This window comes from Amphibalanus amphitrite, unplaced genomic scaffold (assembly GCF_019059575.1).
Source record: "Amphibalanus amphitrite isolate SeventyFive unplaced genomic scaffold, NRLGWU_Aamphi_draft 000119F_arrow, whole genome shotgun sequence".
NCBI classification, from domain to species: Eukaryota; Metazoa; Arthropoda; class Thecostraca; order Balanomorpha; family Balanidae; genus Amphibalanus; species Amphibalanus amphitrite.
The window spans coordinates 951691-974963 of NW_024881614.1; the positions used below are offsets into that span (position 1 = coordinate 951691).

General features: G+C 49.3%; 1 protein-coding gene across 1 annotated transcript; it reads right to left on the reverse strand.

Annotated features, from left to right (window-relative positions):
• Positions 1-3028: 3028 nt before the first annotated feature.
• LOC122381366 lies at positions 3029-21680 on the reverse strand. The gene is made up of 8 exons (XM_043365432.1): positions 20318-21680; positions 7273-7472; positions 6806-6951; positions 6292-6464; positions 5628-5773; positions 4966-5127; positions 4430-4593; positions 3029-4233 (listed from the first exon to the last, which is right to left on the reverse strand). Exons 1-8 carry the CDS (start codon positions 21244-21246, stop codon positions 3976-3978), a joined length of 2178 nt encoding a protein of 725 aa, XP_043221367.1. The 5' UTR covers positions 21247-21680; the 3' UTR covers positions 3029-3975.
• Between the last annotated feature and the right edge of the window lie 1593 nt (positions 21681-23273).

Sequence of the window (23273 nt, forward strand, 5' to 3'; positions counted from 1 at the left end):
GCCAGCAGTGACTCAGAGCTTAGAAGTATTAGTTTTCTTCACAGGGCTGGGATAAAAAGTACTGAGGGTAATCTTCCACCAAGGAATTTGAGTTTTGACATGGTATGAGATGTAGGCACAAGTAGGTAGGTGCTTAGTTCCTATAGTCAGCAGTTGTGTAGGTTTAGTTGGGTTAGCTTAGATTAGGTTATGCTAGTTTTTAATTTGCCAAGTGTTCATTAAAATGTGACCTGAGCAATGAGCATACCTGAATAACCAGACAGCTGACCTAAGTCCTAACCTCAATCGTCACACATATTTACAGCCTACCCAAGACCTGCATAGCAGTAGCACCCAGTTATATCACCCTAACTCAATCTTACCTGCTAACCTTCAACTTGCCTATAGTTAGCTCACCTTGCCAAGCTGCATCCAGGGGAACAGTCAACTGAGGAACTGGCTCATTGGGTGGCTGGTGTGAGTCTGTGCATTTAAAGTGTTTCTTCTCTGAAGCTGCCCTGCACTGCTGTATGTCATGTTGGATGCTCAGAAAATGTGGGAAATGATTACTAAGCTACTTTAGTGCTTTGTTAATGCTCGAGACATGAACAAGTACAGATCCCGCAGGGTCCAGCTATGATATAGGTGCTAGGTGAGTATGTTATGTGAATGTGCTGTTCCCTGTTTGACCATAGTAAGTATACAAACAAGCAAAGGGTCACAGTTATATTCAATCTCCACATAAACATGCAACAAAAACGGCATATAGCCTCACTCCGAAACACACCACAAATAGCTTAAGCCTTTGCAGGCACAAAAATGCTTTGATTTACAGAACAGGTATAGGTACCTCTGTCCTTTGGGATCTTGCTGCCAAGTTGAGGTACGATGACTGAACTTCAGGATTGATCAACCTTTTCTTCTTAGCCACTGCTTATATACGAGAAAGACCAAATGCTTGTTTGTAAACTGCCTTGAAAATTTAATGATCCACCTTCAATTCTGACATGAAGGCACAAATAAAATAGTTCCCTCTCCTTTTGGAATACACAAAACAAAATATTTAATAACTTCTAGTGGATGGACAAGAGCAATTAGCATAGCTTCCCCTCAAGTTGAATTCTGGCACTGATGAATAACACAAACACTGACGCTTATTCGCTTCATATTTTGTAACAAACGCGCAAAAACTGCAATATAACAATACTATATGCTTCTTGACAAAATGCAAAAGAAGTAAAAATTTAGCCCTGATGGCATTCATTCTTGGTGGAAACGTAATTACAAAATATTTTGTAGTAACCATTAAATTCCGGCCGAAAACAGTGCACGGTTTCAAAAAGAATCATTCCAATGACGGTCCATTCTTGCGGTCCTGAAATCGCCACTATTTCCGGCCTCTCCAACGCAACTCGTTGTCCAGACGTAAATATGCCCCACAATTAGCGCGCGGCTGCAGCTTAGGCGTTTCGCCATATTTGTCGCATAAACCTCAGAACTGTCTTTTGTTCTTTTGCTGCCATTTCTGAAATTTTTGCAACCATATTAAGGTTTCCTTTACAGCAGTAGCAAAAAAACTGCATTTCCCAGTGTGGGGGGTCGAACGGACGCCCCCCTCCTCGGTTTTTCGCGAATAACGCGCGCAAAAAGCGGCTGATCTCGACGAAACTTTCAGTACCCTAGAGTCAATCAATTTTACACATACCCTGAAAATTTCATGACCCAATTACCTTTGACCTGTGACCTATTTCTCGAGACCCTGTTCGGCGGAATCATCCGCGCGATTCGGCGTGTGTCGGCTCATATTGATCTTCGCAGTCCGAACGTTTGCAGTCTTTTCGTGTTTTAAGCGTTCATACCTTAGCCGTCAAACATGGGAATGGATGGCAGCAACGTTTTAACCCTCCCTGAACCTATCGGTTTTCTACATACGCGCCGGCCGAGGGGGGGGGGGGGGGTACGAACCCCCTCGCCGTTTCGCCTCTGGCAGAGCTAAAGCGTCGCGTAAAAAACGAGCGTGTGCGCCGTTACGAGACGCAGAGAGCCAGAGATTGATACCCGATTTTAAGGTCCTAGGTCAACCGGTGACCTCTGAGGTCAGGTCAAGTGCCCCAAGGTACGGTTCCGTTTTTGGTGAATTCCTTCGCAAAAAAACGGCTGCAGAGCCGCGATTTTGGCAGCATCGTGTTCGCCTCGCTCAGGCGCGTCGAATGATCTACTGTTTATTTGGGTGAGGTCAACTTAGGGTGTTGACCTCAGATCACGGTCAGGTCAGCACCCCCAGGTCACGAAATTGGTCAAAATAGGTCATGTCGCATATCATTCGATTCGGCAGGTCTTCTTGAGTCCATTGGGGGCTTTTCCGACTCGCTAACTCAATTTGATCGGGAGTTATTGGCTAAAAACTACTAAGACCCTAATGACGTCATAATTGACGTCACGCAAGGTCAACATTGCAAAAATAACGCATTTAACCTTGCAAGGAGTGCACTAAATCACGATTATGTGTGCTTGAGATAGTTGGAGATCGTTCCCGGCGCCAGAATAGCAGTTTTTATTTTTCCCCATTGACTTATAATGGTGAGGTCACGAAAATGACCCGACCTCATATGACCTTTAGGAAAAATTCGAGATATGCAAGCTGTGAGAATCCTAATGAATACTAGGTTCTGCAATACTAGGTTCTTTTATTTCCCTGTGAAGGCTTCTCTGGCAGTGAGGGCGTTGCGAAGTTGTGACATCTGAAGACCGTGCAGAGGTTCACTTATGACGTCATAGGTCAGTTACCTGACCTGACCGGAAAATGCAGTTGGGGTCACAAGAATTAACTTGAATCAATGGTCAGGTATGCCAATTTTCAGCTTTCTATCGCTCGCGTGGTCGGAGCTATCGCGAAAAAACCCTATGGGGGTGGTGGGCGGCACCCGCCCCCACCCCCTCGGCCGGCGAGGGTTAAATTTGTTCCACTCATTAGTCATATTGTTCCTTGGATATATGCCTAAATATACCTTCCTACCTATACCCTTGATCGTTAAAAATTACAAAAACGTGTTACCAAGTAATATCTTCATTTATTGTTTGCATTCGTTTGTGCCACGCCAGTTATTATATTTACCTACCATACCTATACCTACCACATAAAGAAGTCATCGTATGACAAACAGCGGGTCTTACCTACTACCAACTTGAACACACCCTGTCAGTTCAGCAATGCACCTAGCTTCACCAATCACAATGTCACACGTTTCAGCCAAGCCCATCAACATTCATAAGTCCAAATACCCTCAACGCCACCATATGTCGCCATGCGTACCGTAATAAGATGACCACAAGTAGCGGCCATCAATGTATGCCGGCAACGCTACAGCCTCATCGCAACATCATCAGTGGCATCAAAGCAAACCAGTCATCAGAGCAAACCGATCAGTCTCATCAACATTTTACGATTTAAATTCATCCACAATCGTGTCCAGATAATCTCACTAATTCAACTGGCTTCGGAGCACTCTTCAGCTTCGGTCATACAATAAAAAAAAACAATTCCAGCGAATAGTGTTGTAAATTTTCAAACAACCTGCGGTTATTTGATCATAATTCATACATTACGTAGGTATGACTCGTTACTTCTTTATCATGTAAAAGCTGAAGGAACTATACAGGAGTAGTTTGTGTAGTTTAAAAACTAAGTGACTATATTAATGGATTAGTTTTATCACCTCCAGATCCCATCCCATGCGGACATCAACCTATTCCTTCATCACTCCAGGCCGACCAGTCACCAGAGTTTATCCAGCATCCATCGACAGCAGAGCCTCAATACACATTACACATCCAGGACAGCGAATTTCACTTCCGACAACCGACAAGCTGGCTCACAGAGTGACGTCCCTCATGTCACTGTGGACCGTGTACACACTCCAGTGTCAATACCCGCCCACAGTTCACAGTTCACAGAGTATCCAGATCACGGAGCTGTACAGTTTCCTCAGGCACAGCTCACAGAGCGTCCTGCTCCTGCGGCTGTGGACACCGCTGAGCTACCGTCCACAGCTCGTTCATTCGTCCGTGGTAGCGCTGCACATCGTCATACACGGCTATGAAGTATTCGTCGCTCTTGTAGCAGAGGCCGAGCTCGTCCAGGCGCATGTGGAACTCGGTCACGTGACGGTCCAGGTGATCTGACCCCAGGTCGAGGTCACCGGCCGTCTGTACGTAGACGGTCAGCTCGTGGATGTAGCTGAGACCGACGGTTGGCTGCGAATGGGAATGGGAATTCATCATAAAACGAAGTTGAGTCTGAACGAGACGCAGGCACTAACACCGGAACAGCCTTTTATGCGAGTAGAGTTCCCAGCACACTTTCTTGTTTTTAGCTCTCAGATTGCCATTATTGGACGGGGAACTCGTGGCGTGGCTTTCGGTGTATGCCGGTATTTAGTGTGGCACTCACTGCGTGTACGCCGGTGTTGGGCGGACTGCGGTGCAGACGCCGCGGCAGGTATACCATCACCGTCATGTGACAGACGGAGGTGCCGTTGGACGCCTCCTCCCGCCAGACTCGCAGTACGCCGGCCGGCCGGGTGGGCTCGATACGCTCCAGGTGCGTGTTGATCCCTGCAAGGATGGAGATAGACACTCGTGACGATCGTTGCCGCTTTTTATTTTGTCGCCAACACTTCAGGCACACCACTCGTGGATGGATAACTGAATATATTTTGTCCTGGGTCAGGATTTTTTTACTATCCCGATAACGTTACCTCATAACACACCGATTATAAATTGGAGCTGTATATTGACAAAACGAATATTTCAAATTAAAATACACCCGAATCCAGAGACTGCAAATGATTATGCGTATTTTCAAGTTGCAGACTATGAAAGCTGCACATGTTGCACTTGTTAGCATATAGTTAGTTATCATAAAAACGTTACTGAAATGCCGCGTCTCTTGTTTACTCATAAGTAAGCTGTGGCGCATCCACCTACCTTCCCGGTAAAGGTGCAGCGGCAGAAGTCCACTCCACACAACCGATAAGCTCGACTCACACCGGTCCAGACGTGAGGTGGCGAACGCCGCGTTATAATAGTGCCGCTTCTGGATTCCGTCGGGAAACTCGCCGAGAACCTCAAACCGAGGACATTCGCGGCCTGTCAAGGGTCACACGAAGTCAGATGGAGTCAGTTGGGGTCAGATGGGGTCAGACGGAGTCAGAGAGAGTCACAGAACGCCTAACAAAATTAAACTGTGGTCATATGAGCTCATGATATCAGTGTGCTATCTGATAATGTGCTCAGAACAGCACTAGCGAGGAAGAGTGAGTGTAAACGTCCCACGGCGATAAATGACATTTCTTTAGGCTGTGAATTTTTTTTTTTCCGGTGATGCTGATCAGAGCTGTACCACAATGTGAAACCATACGCATCGGCGGCGGAACGTGGGAGGGGGGGGGGGGCACCGTGCCTCCCTTTGATTTTGGCATTTTAACATAAGCCCTATGGGCGTTGCATGGAAAGAATGGGACCAAAAGTCGGCAGTGCCCCCCCCCCCCCCCTTAATTGAAGGTGTCCCGCCGCCACTGACCATACGGCAAACATTTTGAGGCCTTGACAGACGGCGAAAGTAGACGGCTGCATTTCGTGCGACACACCTCGACACAGTCTGCGCATGGTGGCGATGGTGAGGTTGCTGCGCCGGTCCAGAAGGCGCTTTCCCATCGGCCGGAACCGATGGGTGCTCTCGTGTGGAGTCCCGTACAGCCAGATCTCGTAGTAGGAGCGGTGCTCCGAGCTGGACCTGGGACGAAAGCGAAAGAAACGGGTAGGCCTTAGCCGACGAAAAAAGAAAGCACCTATTTGAGAGAAGAGAAGGAAAAACTGCGTAATTACCACGACAATCGCGCATTTAATTTTTCGATTGTGGGCTTTATGCCATTATTCATCACACGATTACATCATTACACCATTGGTTGCCATTCTAATTGCCAACCACCCGACCTGACCGCTAGCGCGCGGTGAAGAATCGCTATGCCTTGCGGCACAGCATCCATTCAGGCGCTGCCGAGGGCGACATCTATTGGCAGGAAATGAGTGATAGAGCTGTGCAGTACAGCATCGAACAGGCGTAGCTGCCTAACAAAGTAGGTGTAGTATGAAAGTGGAACTGCGATTACCACAAAGCAAGATAGTCTTCTTTACGCCACATAATCGTAGGTGCACTGTCAAATACGATGCTTCCGACGGATTTTAAGCATAATGGTTTTTGCATGCATTTTTCCAATGAGGCCTGCAGTTTGTTTATTGCTCTACACTTACTCTTTGTACTTTGCCAGGTAGAAATATTCGTCGAGGAACGTCTGGCCATGTCGCCGGAGTCGGCGACTGAACCTCCTTGTACGCATGCGCAATGACCGGTCGGTGAGTTTCCAGGGTCGTGCCCTGAAGCTCATGACGAACACTCGCTGCTGGTCGACCGAGTCCAGGACCACCTGACGATGGGCGCCGCAAACGCATGTGTCACAAACAAAAAATACCGCTGACTTTTATCTTTACTAAAGAACCACTACAATCAGGAAATCGGCAATAACTATTCGATATCTATATTCTATAACTACAATTATTGCCACAAGGTAACGTTCTAATGCTAATGTCACAGTCACAGCATGAATGCTAGCGTCTTGGTCTATCAAAACATTTGATTCTGATGATCCAACTTTGCCCTACTGCTCGAATTCATCTTCCACGTAGCGGTCTAACATAACTCATTGTGCCTGCATCTGATGAAGCAGCCACATCTATAGTGAACACCGTTCACAGCCTCTCTACTGACCTGATCTGTACTGGGCCGGGGTGGGTCCGTCTCGGCCAGGAGCGGCACGGAGACGCTGAAATCGCCACCGGGCTGCCGACCGGAGCTGCGACCCGGCGAAAACTGCAGCTGGGTCAGCGTCGGGTAGCCTCGACGCAGGTTAGTGCCTGACGAAAGACGCGGTGAGGCACAGGGGTCACAAGTGGAGGTCGCTCAGCATGACACGACAGGCGCCTGGCACTGTATGTGGGTCAAATCTGCGGCTTTGTGACTGGTCGCAAAAGGGTGAACTCAGATTCTCGGCTGCTCTCTCTCTCTCTCTCTCTCTCTCTCTCTCTCTCTCTCTCTCTCTCTCTCTCTCTCTCTCTCTCTCTCTCTCTCTCTTTCTCTCTCTCTCTCTCTCTCTCTCTCTCTCTCTCTCTCTCTCTCTCTCTCTCTCTCTCTCTCTCTCTCTCTCTCTCTCTCTCTCTCTCTCTCTCTCTCCTCACCGCGGCTGTTGTCGCCCTCCAGGTAGTCCTCTATCCCGGCTTGCGCCTCCATCTCTGCCAGTAGACGGTTCTCTGTTGCCGTTACGTAGCTGACCCAGACGATGGCCGGGTACAGTCGTACCTCGTACCGCGCGTTACGGGACACTACTTGGTACTCGGGACAGGAGTCGTCGCATGGAGGGCCGCTGGCTAACGTAGTGCTGGGGGAATGGAAAACAGAGACTCAGGAGTGCGTATGGTATGCAATAAATTCATATATTGGATTGGCGAAGATAGGTGATTATTTTCTTCTTGACATGATTCAGCATATCTAATACGCTATTGCACTAAAGCGCCAGCCGTCAACACACACAAGGTCACTGCGGGCGAATGATGGATTTATTTCGCATATAGGTATACCTATGTCACATAGGTATACCTATGTCAACTAAGCTTGTAAAGCATTTGGATAATACTCACAAACGTGACAAACACTTGTCAATGGACCATCATCAGTTTTTAATCGTTTGTGACGTGCATTGACTAGTTGTCGATAGCTCTGATAATACTTTGATTTATGCCGAGCTTATGATCATAATGCGCAGTTAACTTAATGAGGGTAAGTCGTATCATGTGGATCATTATTCATTTATCACATTTATGTCCGTTATCACATTCATTAGGCTCTGTTGACTGAATAAGGATAGGGACAGGCGTGGGATGTCAACTGAACCGAGAGCTCGATCGCTGATTGTCGAGTCAGATCGGAAAGATGGGAATCTAAAACCACAAATTGGTTATTCGTGGTGGATAATCCCATTGCATTACATCAACGCTCCTGATATGGTCGTTCTTCGTTTGCAGTGTGCCGGTTCTTTTCTCTCGCCACGTTCATCTGATCCCACGATTAGGTACCCACCCTGGCGGGTGACGTGTCACGCCGAACACCTAGCCAATAAACGGGCGGAACGGCCAAACAATTGTATCACTGTGACAATCCCTGTCGGCCGCTCCCAGAGACACCGGTCACTCAGCTCCGACCAATTCTACTGCTGTACTGCAGACAGTCTCACCCATATCCGGCTGAGGGACTGGTCGTGCTGTCGGACTAACGGCGACCACATCCCACGCACATGGGTCAGACCTGCAAGGAGCGGCGACAACGGTCCCTAGAGACGCCACTGCACCGCCGGACACTCTGACAGTGCCCTGCCCCGCCCTCCGACCTCCCCCTCCCGGCCCGATGACAGTGTGTGCGGTGCTAAGACACCGGTCATCGCCCGCAGGATCAACCCACAGGGTGGAGCCACTCCCCACTCCCCGCTCGGAGACACGACACCAACTCCAGCGGGGCACGCTACATGGACCGTCGAGGGTCCGCCCTGCACTACCTGCACCACTAATCACCCGTGCGGCACCACTGCACCACTCGGCACCACGCTCCATCACCGGTTGGCAACAGAACGCACCGGAGCATGCCCCGTTGATCCGGGCGGGAAGGGAGGCTGGCGGTTCGCATAGAGAGCGAAGAGCGAGCGCGCAAACCAAATGAGCAGAGTTTAATACTACAGAGTCCCGTATGTCACTCGGAGAACTGCGAGCAGTGACGGGGATTTCCATAGGGATGAAGGGATCAAGAGATAAAATCGGAAGACTCTCATTTGGTGAAGGGCAGGTAAAGGTATGTATGTACAGTGGATCTAGTTAGGATCTCCAGACGTAACTAGATGGCGTTGAGCCTTAGTCGAGTCCATGTCAAATTCAAGGGGAGGTCAGTACCGAGCTGGGCCCGGTGGGGAGGTGGGGAGGGGCGAGGTCACGGTGCGGGTGACCTGTCAAACAGCCCCGGCGCAGCTAGGCGCTGCCGTAGGCAAAGGACGCATTCCAGCCGGCTCGCTGTTCCATATCGCGGTGGCGGGCCTGGCGGCCCGTAGCCTGGCTGCTTGGAAGGAAAGGATAAAGGCATGGGTTTGCCGTGGTCGTTTCATCTACTGTCACTTATATGACGCACTCAAAGTACTGCATATGTGATGTTGGTAATGCATGATGCTATGGTAGGTATTATTGTTGGTAATTATTGCGATGTTGGTAATGCAGCTGGCAGTGGAATACTAGCGAATGCTCCGTGCGCCGAATAGCTCAAAGGATTAAGATTCTAAATATAGCCTGAAATTTTCATTGAAGATAATTCCAGCACCATAAAATATCCTTCACCAGTTTTGGACTGGCTGATGTTTCTTGCGTAGAACGCCTTTTGACAAATAATTGTCATGGCCGGCGATTTTTTTTTTTGCATGACGGGTCACATCGGACTAAGGTCAAATTTAGTCGCTAAAAGGAAATGAGAAAAAGTGGACGAGTATCGCATTTTTGTGCACAAGGTTTCGAATTAAAAAACTAAGCCAAAATAAGTTAAACAATAAAAAAATATAAGAATATGTGACCCGAAACTAACTTCTGTTTTGTATGATCATGATTGGGTGTAAGACCCCGGTCCAGCCTGGTTCAACCCGGTCTAACGGGTGCTGGAAATGAGGCCGCTTTCTGGTCCCGGCGTTTTATTCTCCGGGCGGGTTAATCCCGTCCAGCGTTTAGCCTTTCGAGACCCACTCAGGGTCGCGGTTGTTTTCGCCGCGCGCCCCAGTCGAGATGCAAAGTTAATAGTCACACGAAGCTTATTTAGGGCCAGCCAAACCAGCCTAGTCTGGAGTCACTGTTAAATGTATGCATATAGATGAAAGAAAAAGGTTTTGTAGAATCGATTAGTTTCGAAGTCGTATATTCAGGGGCCTCAAATGAAGTTCGTGTGACTATCAACTTTGCATCACGAATGGGCCGAGCGGCGGAAACAACCGCGGCTGCTCTGAGAGGGTCCCGAAAGGATAAGCGCTAAACGGGGCTAACCCACCCGGAGAATGAAACGCCGGGACCAGAAAGCGGCCTCATTTTCAGCAGGTTCGGCTCCCTCATTTACCTTCGGGCTTGGCCTCGTGACATTTACAGACGTCAGACATTCAACAAACAATTTTGGCGGAAACACTATCCAGCAAGCTGCGCAGGGGCGCAGGGTGACAGGTGTTCGTAGCGTTGGGGCTGGGTGATCTGTGTGCCGAGTGCGATGTCGTGGGTTCGAGCCCCACACGGCTCTGGTTTTATCTAGACACTAGCCAAAACCTTTCCTTTTACTGCAATACTGACAAGCACGGTGATTTATCTTTCCCGATATCCTCTTAACAAAGTCAAAATTGTCGCACCTATATATTTATTTTAATGTTTTGCTGAGTTTCATGAATTTTCATTTTTTATTTTTGCTCGTTTCTCTGGACCCATTTCAACTCGTGATTCTTTTCGATCCGATAAAAACCCATCAAGGCTGAACGTGCCAAAATAATGAAAGGAATTATGCAACTGAATATAAATTTAGAAAAGCCTTACACATCATGCAAGCTGATCTACTGAAAGTATAGGTCCTAGATTTCAATTATGATTGGTTAACATTTTTGCTGCAAGTTTGAGGCGTTGCCTTTCGCTTGCCCGTTTGTTTGAGATAGCTATTCCCTTCAGTCGCATTCTTGCTGGCTTCACATGAACAGGGTGTTGTTTCACCGGCGATCGCAGGACGCTGCTATTACTACGTGTCAAATTGGGTTTCCATGGCGACGTCAACAAGCCCATTGCTCCAACACTACCACAAGTGTGACGTCAGCAGATATCACCGGTGAAACACCACCCGAGATACCACCATACCTGAGGGAGCGCACCCGCAGCCAGCATCCCCTCCCCTCAGCCGCGGCGCAGTGGCGGGCGGCCCATTCCCGGCGCTACGCACGCTCCACGCCGCGATAGCAGCGCGTCACCCCCCCCCCCCCTCCCTCCTTCCCCCACAATGACCGGTGACCTCGCTCCCCTCGGGATTTGGACTCGCCCTACCCCGACCGTAGCGCCACGTGGTGGCTCTGGAGATCTTAAATAGACCCACTGTACACGTACAGGCGGATGTAAGCGATGTGTATTGGTACAAAGTGCGAGTTGGAGTTGCATTTATTTTAGATCGAATGGTAACATTTCGGGTTTGAAAATCGATGCAAAGTCATTGCTAATGGACCTCTAATGAAATAACTGAAAAGTTTCTTTTTAATTATGCAATGCAGTTACAAATTGAAAGCATGTACTGAATAAGAAAATTCGACACGCGACGTTTTATGTTATGCCTGGCGCTTCCTGTTTTACCGCCGTCTGCCGTCTAGTTCGTCACTTCGGACAGAAACGGATCGATTCAAAGCAAATAGCCAATCTATCCGTGTCATCGATACGTGCCTCAACTCTGGTATCACAGCGCTGCTGTTTGGTTGCTAACTACCGTGCAAACAGCAGTCAAAACAGTCGCCTGCGGTCCTGGTGCAGAGTTCCCCGCTACCAGTCTAAACAGCCACCATCGATCACAGAATTACCCTCGGAAGGCTTAGCAGACACACGAGAAAGATGACTCCCTGTCAACTGAATATCGCCATATTGACGTCTGCGATCCATTTCCTTCAGAAGTATCTCACTTTACGGCATTTATCAGGCATCTCCCTTGGTGACGTGAGCGCTAAAAATATTCCGTCTTTCGTCGACAGAGGCCACAGGCTGGATCTCACCGGGTGAAAGTGATGAAGGTTTATTTCAGCCATGGCAGATTCGACGCTGAGCCAACACTAACCGTCTGCCTCGTTAATTCGGCTTAGTATCTCACCCCGAGGCCGGCGGCTCGCAGAGTCAGACATCTGGGCTGGCAAATATTCTAATCGAAAGTGAATAAATGTTATCATCGAAAGTGAATAAATATCACAATGTCTGACACGATACATCTGGGCTGGACTGACGGCGTCCTGGAGGGCCATGACGGGCGGCGGATGGCGGCGAGACGACAGCTTCTTTCTCGGTATCGTATGACCTCACTTTGAATAAAAAACATTATAACTTTTTTCTCGATTACTTTTTTGACGACTTTTACTTTGATGAATTGTGTAGATCCATTTGGCATAACAGCCTGCCAGACACAGGTCGTGTGCAGAAACATGCCCACTGTTAATCGACATGCTCTGCACTGGAATGGTCTCTGCAGCAAGCGAGCGGCACACAATGCTGCAAACAGAGCTCCGACAGGTCACTGACCTGGGGCTGCCAGATGGTCAGCTGCCAGTCTATAGCGACGCCATGGGAGCTTTCTCCACACAAAATTACAAGGCAAGATAAGCATGCCTACGAGTCTAAGGAAAAATGCCTGTATTTTTACCCAACAAAGCAGTCGTACACCCACTTCCAATGTTATGTCACGCAGATCACAACAAAGCCCATCACACAATCCTTTGAAGCCAGGAATCGGCTGCGCACCACTTCTGGCACAGTGCTGACGCTCTGCTGCCTTCGCTGGACTCTTGTCGTCCCCAGCGGCAGCGTTCTCAGATGACGTCAATAAGGGGGTAGAGGTGTCCGGTGAGGGGGGGGGGGGGCGTGGGTGTCGGTCGGTGCACGTCAGTGTTTAGGGCGCAGTGTGACTCACCAAGGCCGTAGCCAGGTCCGGTCTGGTGTTTGCATACACTGGGCTGGTGTGAACTATGGTGTTGGTCTCGTTCGGCGACATGGAGACAGAAAACGGACAGAGAACGGGCCGAGGGGGATACGTGATTGCAGTGAGATCATCCCTTGCAGAGCGTCTTCACATGATGCAAACTGCAAAACGCTGTTGCAGTCGAGATGGGCGATAAAGCCTTAGCTACCTCCCGTACTCCTGCTTCCAGTTCGTGCACAGATATGTTGGTGACATTTCATCAATAAATACTCCATCCAATACCTAACTATACAGCCGAGCTTCAGTTGATTGTCGCTGTTCATGAAGACGGTAGGTAGGTCCACACATGAAATAAAGCATCTTATCTTTTTAGCACGCGTAAAACAATTCTCAATGACGGCAATGAATATAGCGACAAGAATATTCTAAATCTATAATATATTTAAGCATAAAAGTGAGCTGAACTTTGCAGAAGTGACTGGAGAACGATTGCACACTTCCCAAAGACCATCAGCGGACTGGAAAGGTAGGCTGTACCGCATAACACGCTGTTGTGTCGCACGCTAAACACCAGTGACTCGATAATTGATCTAGTTCAATCTCGGAGCCAAGGAAATAACAAAGCGTTGAGCAACATTTATTGTAATCGTGCATTTCACGGAGATGGAAAAACAGTTGATCAAACTTGTAAAATGGATGCGAAAGCTTCAGCGACCCGACATCGATAAAGATTGATAGAGGCCATTGCAGGAGATTGATGGCCGTGTCATTGAATGACTGGGAGCTGATATCTGTCCATCGCCGTCTGTTAAACTCGCCAATCTGCATAAGGCTTGCAGTTTGCACTGCACTACGGGCGGGCATATCTGCAGGTCACTACGGGCAGCTGGCTTGGATGCTCGCAGACGCTTGACTATTGTCTAATGATGTGAGCCGTTGGAACGCTGCTTCTGAGTCCTACTTTACATACTTGGAGTGTCCTGTCCGTCTGTCTCTGTTCGAAGGCGTCTAGTCGTGTCCGCCCTGTCCGCTGTCCGCCCTGTCCTCCGCTGTCCGCCCCGGTTGTCTCACCCTCGCCGCGGTACTCCATATTCAGTGTCCCGGATCGCGGTGCTCGTTCGCGTCCGGGGTCGGGGGCGGCGCGAGTGGCCAGTCATCGCCGGCCGCTCAGCCGGGGCGTCGCCGGCATTGTGCTACAGCGCGGGAGCGGCGGGGCTGACGTCCGAGGACCTCACGCCGTGTCATGACCCGGCACCGCTGGGCGGAGCCGCCATATTGGTATGACCATGTTTGGCGGACGCCTAAATTAGGGATTTTTCATAGGTTGATGGCTGGATGAGCAGGTCGTGATCAAAGGGCGGCGTGAACATTGCAAATGGTGACATGAGTCTGAAATGTAAATTATGCAGTTTATAGACATCATGATGAAGATCGGCTAATTAAATAAATGTTACCTTTGAAGTTTGGCATGGATTATAAATGTCGAGTATTTTTCAGAGCTATGAGTTGGCTGTTGGAAAAGAGGCGTGGTCGACAGGTGAAATGTTTATTTTTGAATACCCGACATCGCATACAGCGCGTACCTACTTATACTGTATACGTATACGCACCAATCAGCTTCCATGCCATTGGTAAATTTGATATTTATCAATCGTCACCGTTTCATATAAAGTGGGCACCCGAGACTATCTAATGTTTTACGATAACTTAGGTAACATGATAGATAGCCAGCCGGCGTCCTTTACTTACTGCTGCAATAAGTTAGCGCTAGGAAAATCAATGCTGCTAATTCTCACAAACTTTTCATAAGATAAGGCACAAATTAACCCTCGCCCTGGCAGGGGGGGGTCGATGCGACCCCCCCTAAGGTTTTTCGAAGATAGCGTAAAAACGGCGGCGCGCAGCGCCGCCAAATTTGGCACAGCCTATGGGGCAACCTTTTTACATATGACCTGAAAATTTCAGGTCCGGGTGACCTTGGGTCAGGTCACCAGGTCAGAAAAACCGGTACAAGGTCATTAGGGTTGTTAAAAAAAAACGAATTTTGAAAAAGTATACGGGCTCATGGCTCGTGTGGTGAGGTATTCTTTTCTGAGTCCAACGATGTCCTTTTTTTCCGAAAAATATTAACTGCTTCATGCTCCCCAAACGGCTTGAAGAGGAGGATGTTACGCCCGGCGACCGGCCGGTGTCAATAAGGGCGAGAATTCGGTGCCGCGCGCCGGCGGAGGCGCCTTATCGGCACCGCGCGCCACGACATCTACCGGGCGGCCGGTCGACCGGTGTAAGGGAATGAATGAGTGGTCTTCTTTCGCATGATAGGGGTGCGCTAGCCCATATTGTCGGAGTGGAAAGTTTCAGTGCGGCATCGGTACCTCTGCCGCAGTGTTCTGTGTCGATGCCCGATGGTTCAGAAAAAAGCCAAGCAGAACTAAGAAAAGACTCAATGCTTCTGGCTAGTTCACTATAAACATCTCGTTTCGAGAATACAGCGCGGCGTTTCACGGCCGCTGCTACCAAGATTGCTGCTACCACGCTGCCGGCAGGCTGACTGACTACATCGTCCGAGTTTGCTGATATCTCCATGGACACCCAATTTGACACGTAGGCTGCTAGCGAGCAGTAATCGCCACGCACTTTGAGAATGTGGATCGATCATGGTTGTTCAATACAAAAGCGCCCGTGAAACAGGACCCAGCTGCCACTCAACATACCATATCGCTTTGTTCATGAGTCAAGACGCGAACTCTGAGCAATAACACAGCTCTTTGCACTGCTGTCGACAACTTACATTGCTTTTAGACGGTGGCTTGCAGCCCACATATGCTGTTGCCAACGGTATGCGAAAATTTGAAGTTTTCTAAGAACAGCAGGAGCTGGCAATGTGCAAGGACAGAATATGGAGACCCCGGCATCGACGTTAGGTTTAACCTACATTAGCACTTACACTGAAAACAAATCGACACAGTGAGGGCATGTTCTGTACTGGTAACACATCAGTCATGTGTTAATCGCACCCAAAACACAATAAGGCTGTGTATTTTCACGCTTGGCGGGACCTTCGACACGTTTGATAACACATAAAACAGAATAATGACACAATTTTATCGTGCCAAGCACGCTGGACGAATGTAATGCATCAGTGTATCGAAATCATGTGTTGTCGGATATGGTAGATGTGTACCCTTGCACAAATACACCGTGCCATCCACCAGTGGGCAGTGAGCGACCTCTGAACCTTAACTTCAGATGGGGATAATAGAGGGCGTTTTTCGAGCACCTACTTTTATGCTGGTTTTTTTTTGTAAAAAATTGCCAAAGTGTTTTGAGAAAGGTCAAAATGCACAATACAGCCGAGGGAGTCGATACATGATAAATTGTCTAGAGCAATATGCGCTGATTACATCAAGTGCAAGCTGAAGCATGGCTAATTAACGTCTGTTTGGAGGGAGAAACTCCTCGGTCTATATAGGATATATTTGAAAAATTGGTGGCTGGAAATTTATCCCGGCTTTCTGGATAACTGTATTGTACAGTAGTCCTCCAAATTGGGGCATCGTCATTTGGTGCACTAATTAAGCCGTCCACGTGACGCGTTCACCCTTCGGCTTTGAAGTGGCCGACCGGGCGCAGCTCCAGCTCGTGTATGGGTCGGCGGCCTCGTATGGGTCGGCCGCCCGCGTGCTCAGCCCTGACCGCGCCCTGACCTATGGGTCGGCCGGCCGGGTACTCAGCTCTGACCGCACCCGGGCCCGGCTTTGGCAGTCAGCCTGTCCGGCTAAAGCCAAAGTCCCTTCAACTGCGCCCCGGCAACAAACTACATAATCACCACGTGTTTCCTTCTTTCACTTGCGATTTGTGTTAAATTTAGTAACACATCTACCTTGTATTCTGCAAATGTATTCACACAAGCCTTATGTGTTGAAGACACAATGATATTGTGTTTTGGACACAACACGACTGGGTTAACACATTTGTAAATTGACACGTCTGCGACGGGTCAAAAAATGCATGATGCAGGGTACACAAGAAAGCCTAGTTAACACGCTCTGCCTGTGCGTTTTTAGTCGTTTTTTGTGTCATTTTGTTTTCAGTGTAGCAGTTAAAAAAAGGATGACATGCCCGGGAATGACGCGGTGGCCGCCCTGACATCGTGACGAAGTTGGGTGTGAGTAGAGACAATAGCTGGAGTACACATAATGTCAAGCGCCCATCAATCCAACCCTTCGGGCAGCAGCAGCATCAGCAGCCCGGCCATGTCCACCGATGCCGCTCAAGATCCGATCCAGAGCCGGCAGAGAGCACGGCTCTGCCCTGACCTGACACATATCCCCGGCGTGTCATGACGGACAGACCATTACCTCGCCTGTATAAATACAATGTATACAGTATACCTAACTTACCTATTTCTAAGTCTCATGTTGAGGCAAGAAGTGATCTGCGTCCAGTTCTACTTCGACGAAGACTCGTATTCAGACCTGGCAAAGAGAGCACGGCTCTGCCCTGTTTCCGCGGCTTCTAATGGCCACATCGAACGAGACATCTCCAATCGTCTGTTTTACCTAACTACAAAACCAGGTTGTTGTGTTGCGATTAGCACGATACAATTGTTGCGTACAGCGTAGATATTTGTTAAATGCGTGATTAATTAGAAATAGGAAAGGTAAACATTGCCATCGTCATTCGCCAAACAGGCCATGTCAAGCATAAGTCTGTTCGTCATGACACGCCGGGGATGTGTGTCAGGTCAGGGCGGCTCTGCCCTGGGGGATGTGTGACGCGCTCTATGCCGGCTCTGGATTCGGGTCTTGAACGACACCGGCGCGGTGGGCACGGCCGGGCTGCCGGTGCCGCTGCTGGATTGAGCGACACGATTTATATGTGTACTCCCGCTATTGTCTCTACTCAATTCGTCACACTGTAAGGGTGGCCCAACTGTCATTCCCAGACATGTTATCTTTTCTTTCGAACTGCTAATCTAAGTAAAACAAACGTCAATCCTTGCAGCTTGATGAATAAACAAAGCGATATGTTACGCTAAGGAGGCAGCTGTATTCTGTAAACGGAATGTTTCGAGTGAATTACCCAGAAGCGTTGAGTCTTTTCTTAGTTCTGTTTGGCTTATTTTCTGAACAATCGACACAGAACAACGCGGCAGAGGTACCGATGCTGCACTGAAACTTTCCGCTCCGACAATATGGGCTAGCGCACCCCTATCATGTGAAAGAAGACCACGCATTTTATTCCCTCCCACCACTGGCCGGCCGGCCGCCCGGTAGATGTCGTGGCGCGCGGTGCCGATAAGGCGCCTCCGCCGGCGCGCGGCGGCGAATTCTCGCCCTTACTGACACCGGCCGGCCGCCGGGCGTGACATGGTCCTCTTCAAGCCGTTTGGGGAGCATGAAGCAGTTAATATTTTTCGGAAAAAAGGGCATCGTTGGACTCAGAAAAGAATACCTCACCACACGAGCCATGAGCCCGTATACTTTTCCAAAATTCGCTTTTTTTGAACAACCCTAAAGGTCATGGTCAAATTTCAATTTTCTTTTTGCACCTGCCCAACTCACAGTTTTGGACTGATTTCCTTCAAACTTTAAGGATGTGCTAAGTTCACCGAGTTGTATAACATATAGTTCGGGTTTTTTGAGGTCACTGACCTGAGGTCAGTTAGAGGTCATTACGTCGTAATGCTAAGCCTATGGGAAAATACTAAATTCGGAAAATACTGGAGATATCCGCTTCGTTCTAGCACTTTTGTGCTTTGAAACCACAGTACTTAACAGCAGGTCACTTGGTGCTTCTTTGTTTGGTGTACTTATCCATGGGTCAGGTCAAATGAGGTCAACTGAGGTCAAATGACGTTTTTGCCAATAACTTGGCACATAATGACGCTAGAGCTTAAAAAATAGTACCATTGTGTTCCTGGTGATCAGCCGAATCGAATGATATGCGATATGATGCAATGTGGTTAACTTGAACTTAACTTATTAATTTAAGTTTACTTAAAATTTAAGAAAAACTTTAGGTACACTTAAGCAAGCTAAAAAGTATATCATTCGACGCGCCTTGACGTGCTGAGTTCACTGGTGTTTTTCTTTTTGCTCTATCTTAATTAGATCAAAAGTTATAAGCGAAAAACTTTTGACCTGTTTTTAGCGAAATTTTTACATTTATACCCCCCAAAACCCCCCTAAATATTGACCTAGAGCAACCGAATTTGCACAGGGGCGAGAACTCCAGGGGGCCCACCTACCTACCAAATTTGGTGTTTCTAGGTGCCATAGGAGCCAATCGCGAGGGGGGGGGGGTCGCATCGACCCCCCCCCTGCCAGGCCGTGTTATGAAAAATGCCCTGCCAGGGCGAGGGTTAATTTAAATTAATAAAACAGCTTGAATAAATAAGACGATTTCATATTATCAGATGCCAGAAGACTGAAAAGACTGACATATGTCCTGGCATGGTCCTGTCGCCGCTTTGGCTCATTCCGGGGCGCCTCTCCGCTCCCCGCTCCAACTCCAGCCCGTCCCGTCCGCCGCGCCGTTGGCCAGCGGTCAGCCGTGTGGTGTGGGCGGACACCACACATCTCCCCCGCCGCCAGCCGCTCCCGAGAACTGCCCTGAGCTGGCCGCCTCACAACGAAGGCAGACGCTATTTTTACGCACCTCCACTTTATGCATGGAACGTTTGTATATTTGGCAGCGGCCACACCGCTGAATGACCAGAGAACTGTCTGGGTGATTCACGCGAGACCAGGGGCGGGCCGACGGCCCAGTCCGGCTAAGCACGCGTCTGAAAGCTTGGTGATGAAGAGAGTCGTTAGGCAAGCCATGACCACGGGCGCTGAGATCAAAGGCAGGTGTCGGCGGCGGCTGGTGACTCCACTTTTCAGTTCAGACACCTTCCTGAGCGGAGAGACAAGGGCGTTTCCGACAAGAGTTGGGAAGTTCCAGAGCGGCTCAACTAAGACTCTTGCCGACTAGCCTGTCAGGTCTAACCAATGCTCTTGAGTGTTATTCTGCTCGTAATTTGTAGGCATTTGTTAGTCACATCAGGCTGTTTCAAGTTTTAACGGGATAGTGCAGGAACGGCGCCTTACAACGTTTTGCTAAGCATTTTATTGTTGTTGTAAAAACGTACTGACTGTAAACGTCAAACTGTAAAAACGACATTTTTTGTACAAACGTAAAATTGCCAATATATCATGGATAGTTAACATAGTTTACACTATAGAAACATGAGCAGACACTAGCTCGAATTCGACAGATGCTTATACGTCTTATCGGACGCTCGACTTTAATGAAGTACAAGCTCTGCTAAATGTGTTGTAACTGGCATGAAGACATCCTGAGAGCCAATGGTAGCCCACAGGTTTGTCGGTACAAACGTTGCGTGACCCGTGTTACAAGTGCGACGTACGCCCTTTGTACTACTTTTTTCGACACGCTTCATGATATCATGATAGCGTTCAATGCATGCCAACCCTCGCAAACACATTTACAAGAAAAACTCACCTGGACTTGAGTCTGCCGGCTGCTTTAACCTCCTTTTCGAAATGTTCCCATGTTTTCCTGTGTCCAGCCTGGGCGTGGGCGTGTGCGCGTGCCCTCGACCCGTCCTGTCCGCGCCCGTGAACGTGCGCCTGGGCGTGAGCGTGGGCCGACGCGCTGCCCGGTCCGCGGACTGACGCCCGTGCCACGGAGCTCGGCTCAGGCGTGGTCGGTAACAACAGATTCCTGCCCAACTTTGGTCCTGCTGAGAACGTGTAGCCTCGCGGGGGCTTTGGGCCGACACCGGTGGTGGCATGAGAGCTGGAGGGCGGCGTTTGACCTCCGCCGCCGCTCGACGGCTGTGTGTATCCCGGAGGCAGCTTGGGACCGACACTGTTTGAGACGAACGGTGGCATTTTCGGCCCGACGCTGTTGTGCGCCGGGTCCCGGGGAGGTTTGGGCCCGGCCGTGTTGACTGCCGGCTGATAGCCCGGGGTCGGCTTTGGACCGACACTGTTGATCTGGAACTCCGCCGGAGGCCTGGGACCGGCTGTGTTGGTCGAATCAGCATACTCCGCCACCGTGCTGGGTCCCGGAAACGCTGACGGAGCTCGGTAACTGGCGCAGTTGGAGTTGGAGCGGCAGGACGGCTTAGAGCCGACGCCGAATGAGTAGGGCGGCAGGGGCCCGGCGCTATTGTACACGCGGTAGCTGGTAGTCTGCTGTGGAGACGCCGCTGGTCTTACGGCAGACTTCTCCCACCAGCGTGTCTGAGCCATGTCATACCGGGGCGGGATTAGACCGCTGACCTGACCTGGGGTCACCACGGTCATCACCACCAATAGTGCCATGGACAGCGCGGATAAGGGCATCGCCCTCAGACGGGGCTTCACAGAAGCAGTGACACACATGTCCTCAGTGGTTACGACCTTTCGGCAGCCACTCATCATCATGGACAATGTTTGTCTTATGTCACGAGCCGCACGTCAACACGATCAAAAGACTCTGACCACCTGTCAACACAATGTTAACATCAACGTTGACGGGTCTGCAGACATCTGTCAATCATCTTGACGTCTTGTCAAAACACCGTCACCCATCAAAACCATGCTTCACATTAATGCGGATGATAAATGAGGTGGGCACTGAGCATCGAGTCATCAAGCTGCTCATTACAAACCGGATCAGCGAGTTTGCCACGTTCACCGAGCTACATGGTAGTTCAGTCACTCACAGTGGCACTGCCACTTCGATCAGCCCGCACAGTGCACGGCTAGCTCTGCCACCGCGCCGCGCCGCACCAGACCGGCCCCACGGCCGCTGTCGTACTGCGGCCGTGCAGTCGCCGTGCTGGCCGGACGGTGCAGCCAACCCGGCCAACTGCAATGAGAGGGCGGCGGCGGCGGCGGCGGTGGCGGCGGCGGCGGGGCAGCCCCTCCCCAGAGAACCCCACGGTCATGGACGCAGCCCAGTCGCCTTGCTGAGAGCTGTGGCGGCTTGGAGCACTCCGCAACACTGCAGTGAGAGCAGCAAATCGAGCTGCAAGATTGGAGTAATTGATGTGGTCATGGTTATTGTGATGAGTGGCGTCACCCGTGAGCTGGTTTATGATGAGTAGGCTGACTACCTGTCGCAATTTAGAATGAGTGAGGTGGAATTGAGGCAAATATGATTTATCATTTGCAACTTTTATGACCTGTGATCGTACGTCTGTACGACTGTAAAGGAACTCAATACCTGCAATGCATTGAAAAGTCGCTAAGAAGGCTGAAAAGAAATGGCCGGAACATCTGGAACAATTAAAATCAATCATCGAAGGCACCCTAAATGTAAGTAGGTATGGCATGAAATCACGACCATAAAGTGTTGTTTGAATAACATTTGTTGTGATTAAATTGAAGAAGTACACATTGTTGTTATATTTACATAATCGCCTCTAAGGTATAAAACATTTTGACGAGAAAATATTGTTTTAAATTAAAATCGACGATTCAATGTGTGCTTGACACCGATGAGTTCCTTCAATACACCGAAAAAATAAATAGTCAATAATGAGATACTCATATACCGTAGATTACGCCGTCCCTTTCTCCCGAGCAGACGCAGACCGTGTCGCTTCGTATTGCCGCGGGCGTTGGCACCGAGCCAACCGGTTCGTGACATGCCGCTCATGACACGCGATCCCTGTAGGTAACCTTTGAACTCCACGTGGCCGGCCATCTCAAGCGCCGCACTTCATGATGCAGTGCCCGGCTCGTGAACCTGCACCTCTGAGCTTAGCCCTCAGTCTACGATAGGTGGAAATATATGATCTATTGTTCAGATAGGAGGTGCTGCATTCAAATCAGACCATCCATCAACTCGAATCACGCCGAGTCATGCCATTGTTCTGCTGTGTCGTTTCTTTTACGACTGGTTGTGTTAGTTGAATTTAAATTGATCTCAAATACCCATGCATGAGCATGTAAGTACCTACACGAAAATGACTTGCTCACATAGCATGTGATATCAAAGCAAGCCGGCCACGTAATAAACGCCAGAATGCACATTACAAACATATCCCATATGCAACATGCAATTGTAAGCTTACTTTACTGCAACAACTCAAAAGAAATATCTGCTAAAGCTGCAATAAAACTGCAACCGTAGATCAATTAAGCCTTCGACGGCACCGGCAAATCAAATCATTCATCCATTTCAGAGGCACAGGCGGGGATGGGAGGCTGGCATGTTTGTTAGACCTCTTGTATATGGCCAAAATGGGCTAAGAGCTTTGAGGGAAAAATGAGCATACCTGCTCTACGAGAGAAATCATTAACACTTAATTTTAAGGTCGCACGTCAACCGAAAAAAATAAGAGTGCGTTTCTTGCTTCTCGATGGTCACTGACCTGTCCAGCGGCCCTCCCTGGAGGTCAGATGGCGGCCGGCCTACCGGAAGGAAGCTGTCGGGCGCCGGTCCTGGTCCGGATATGCTGCGA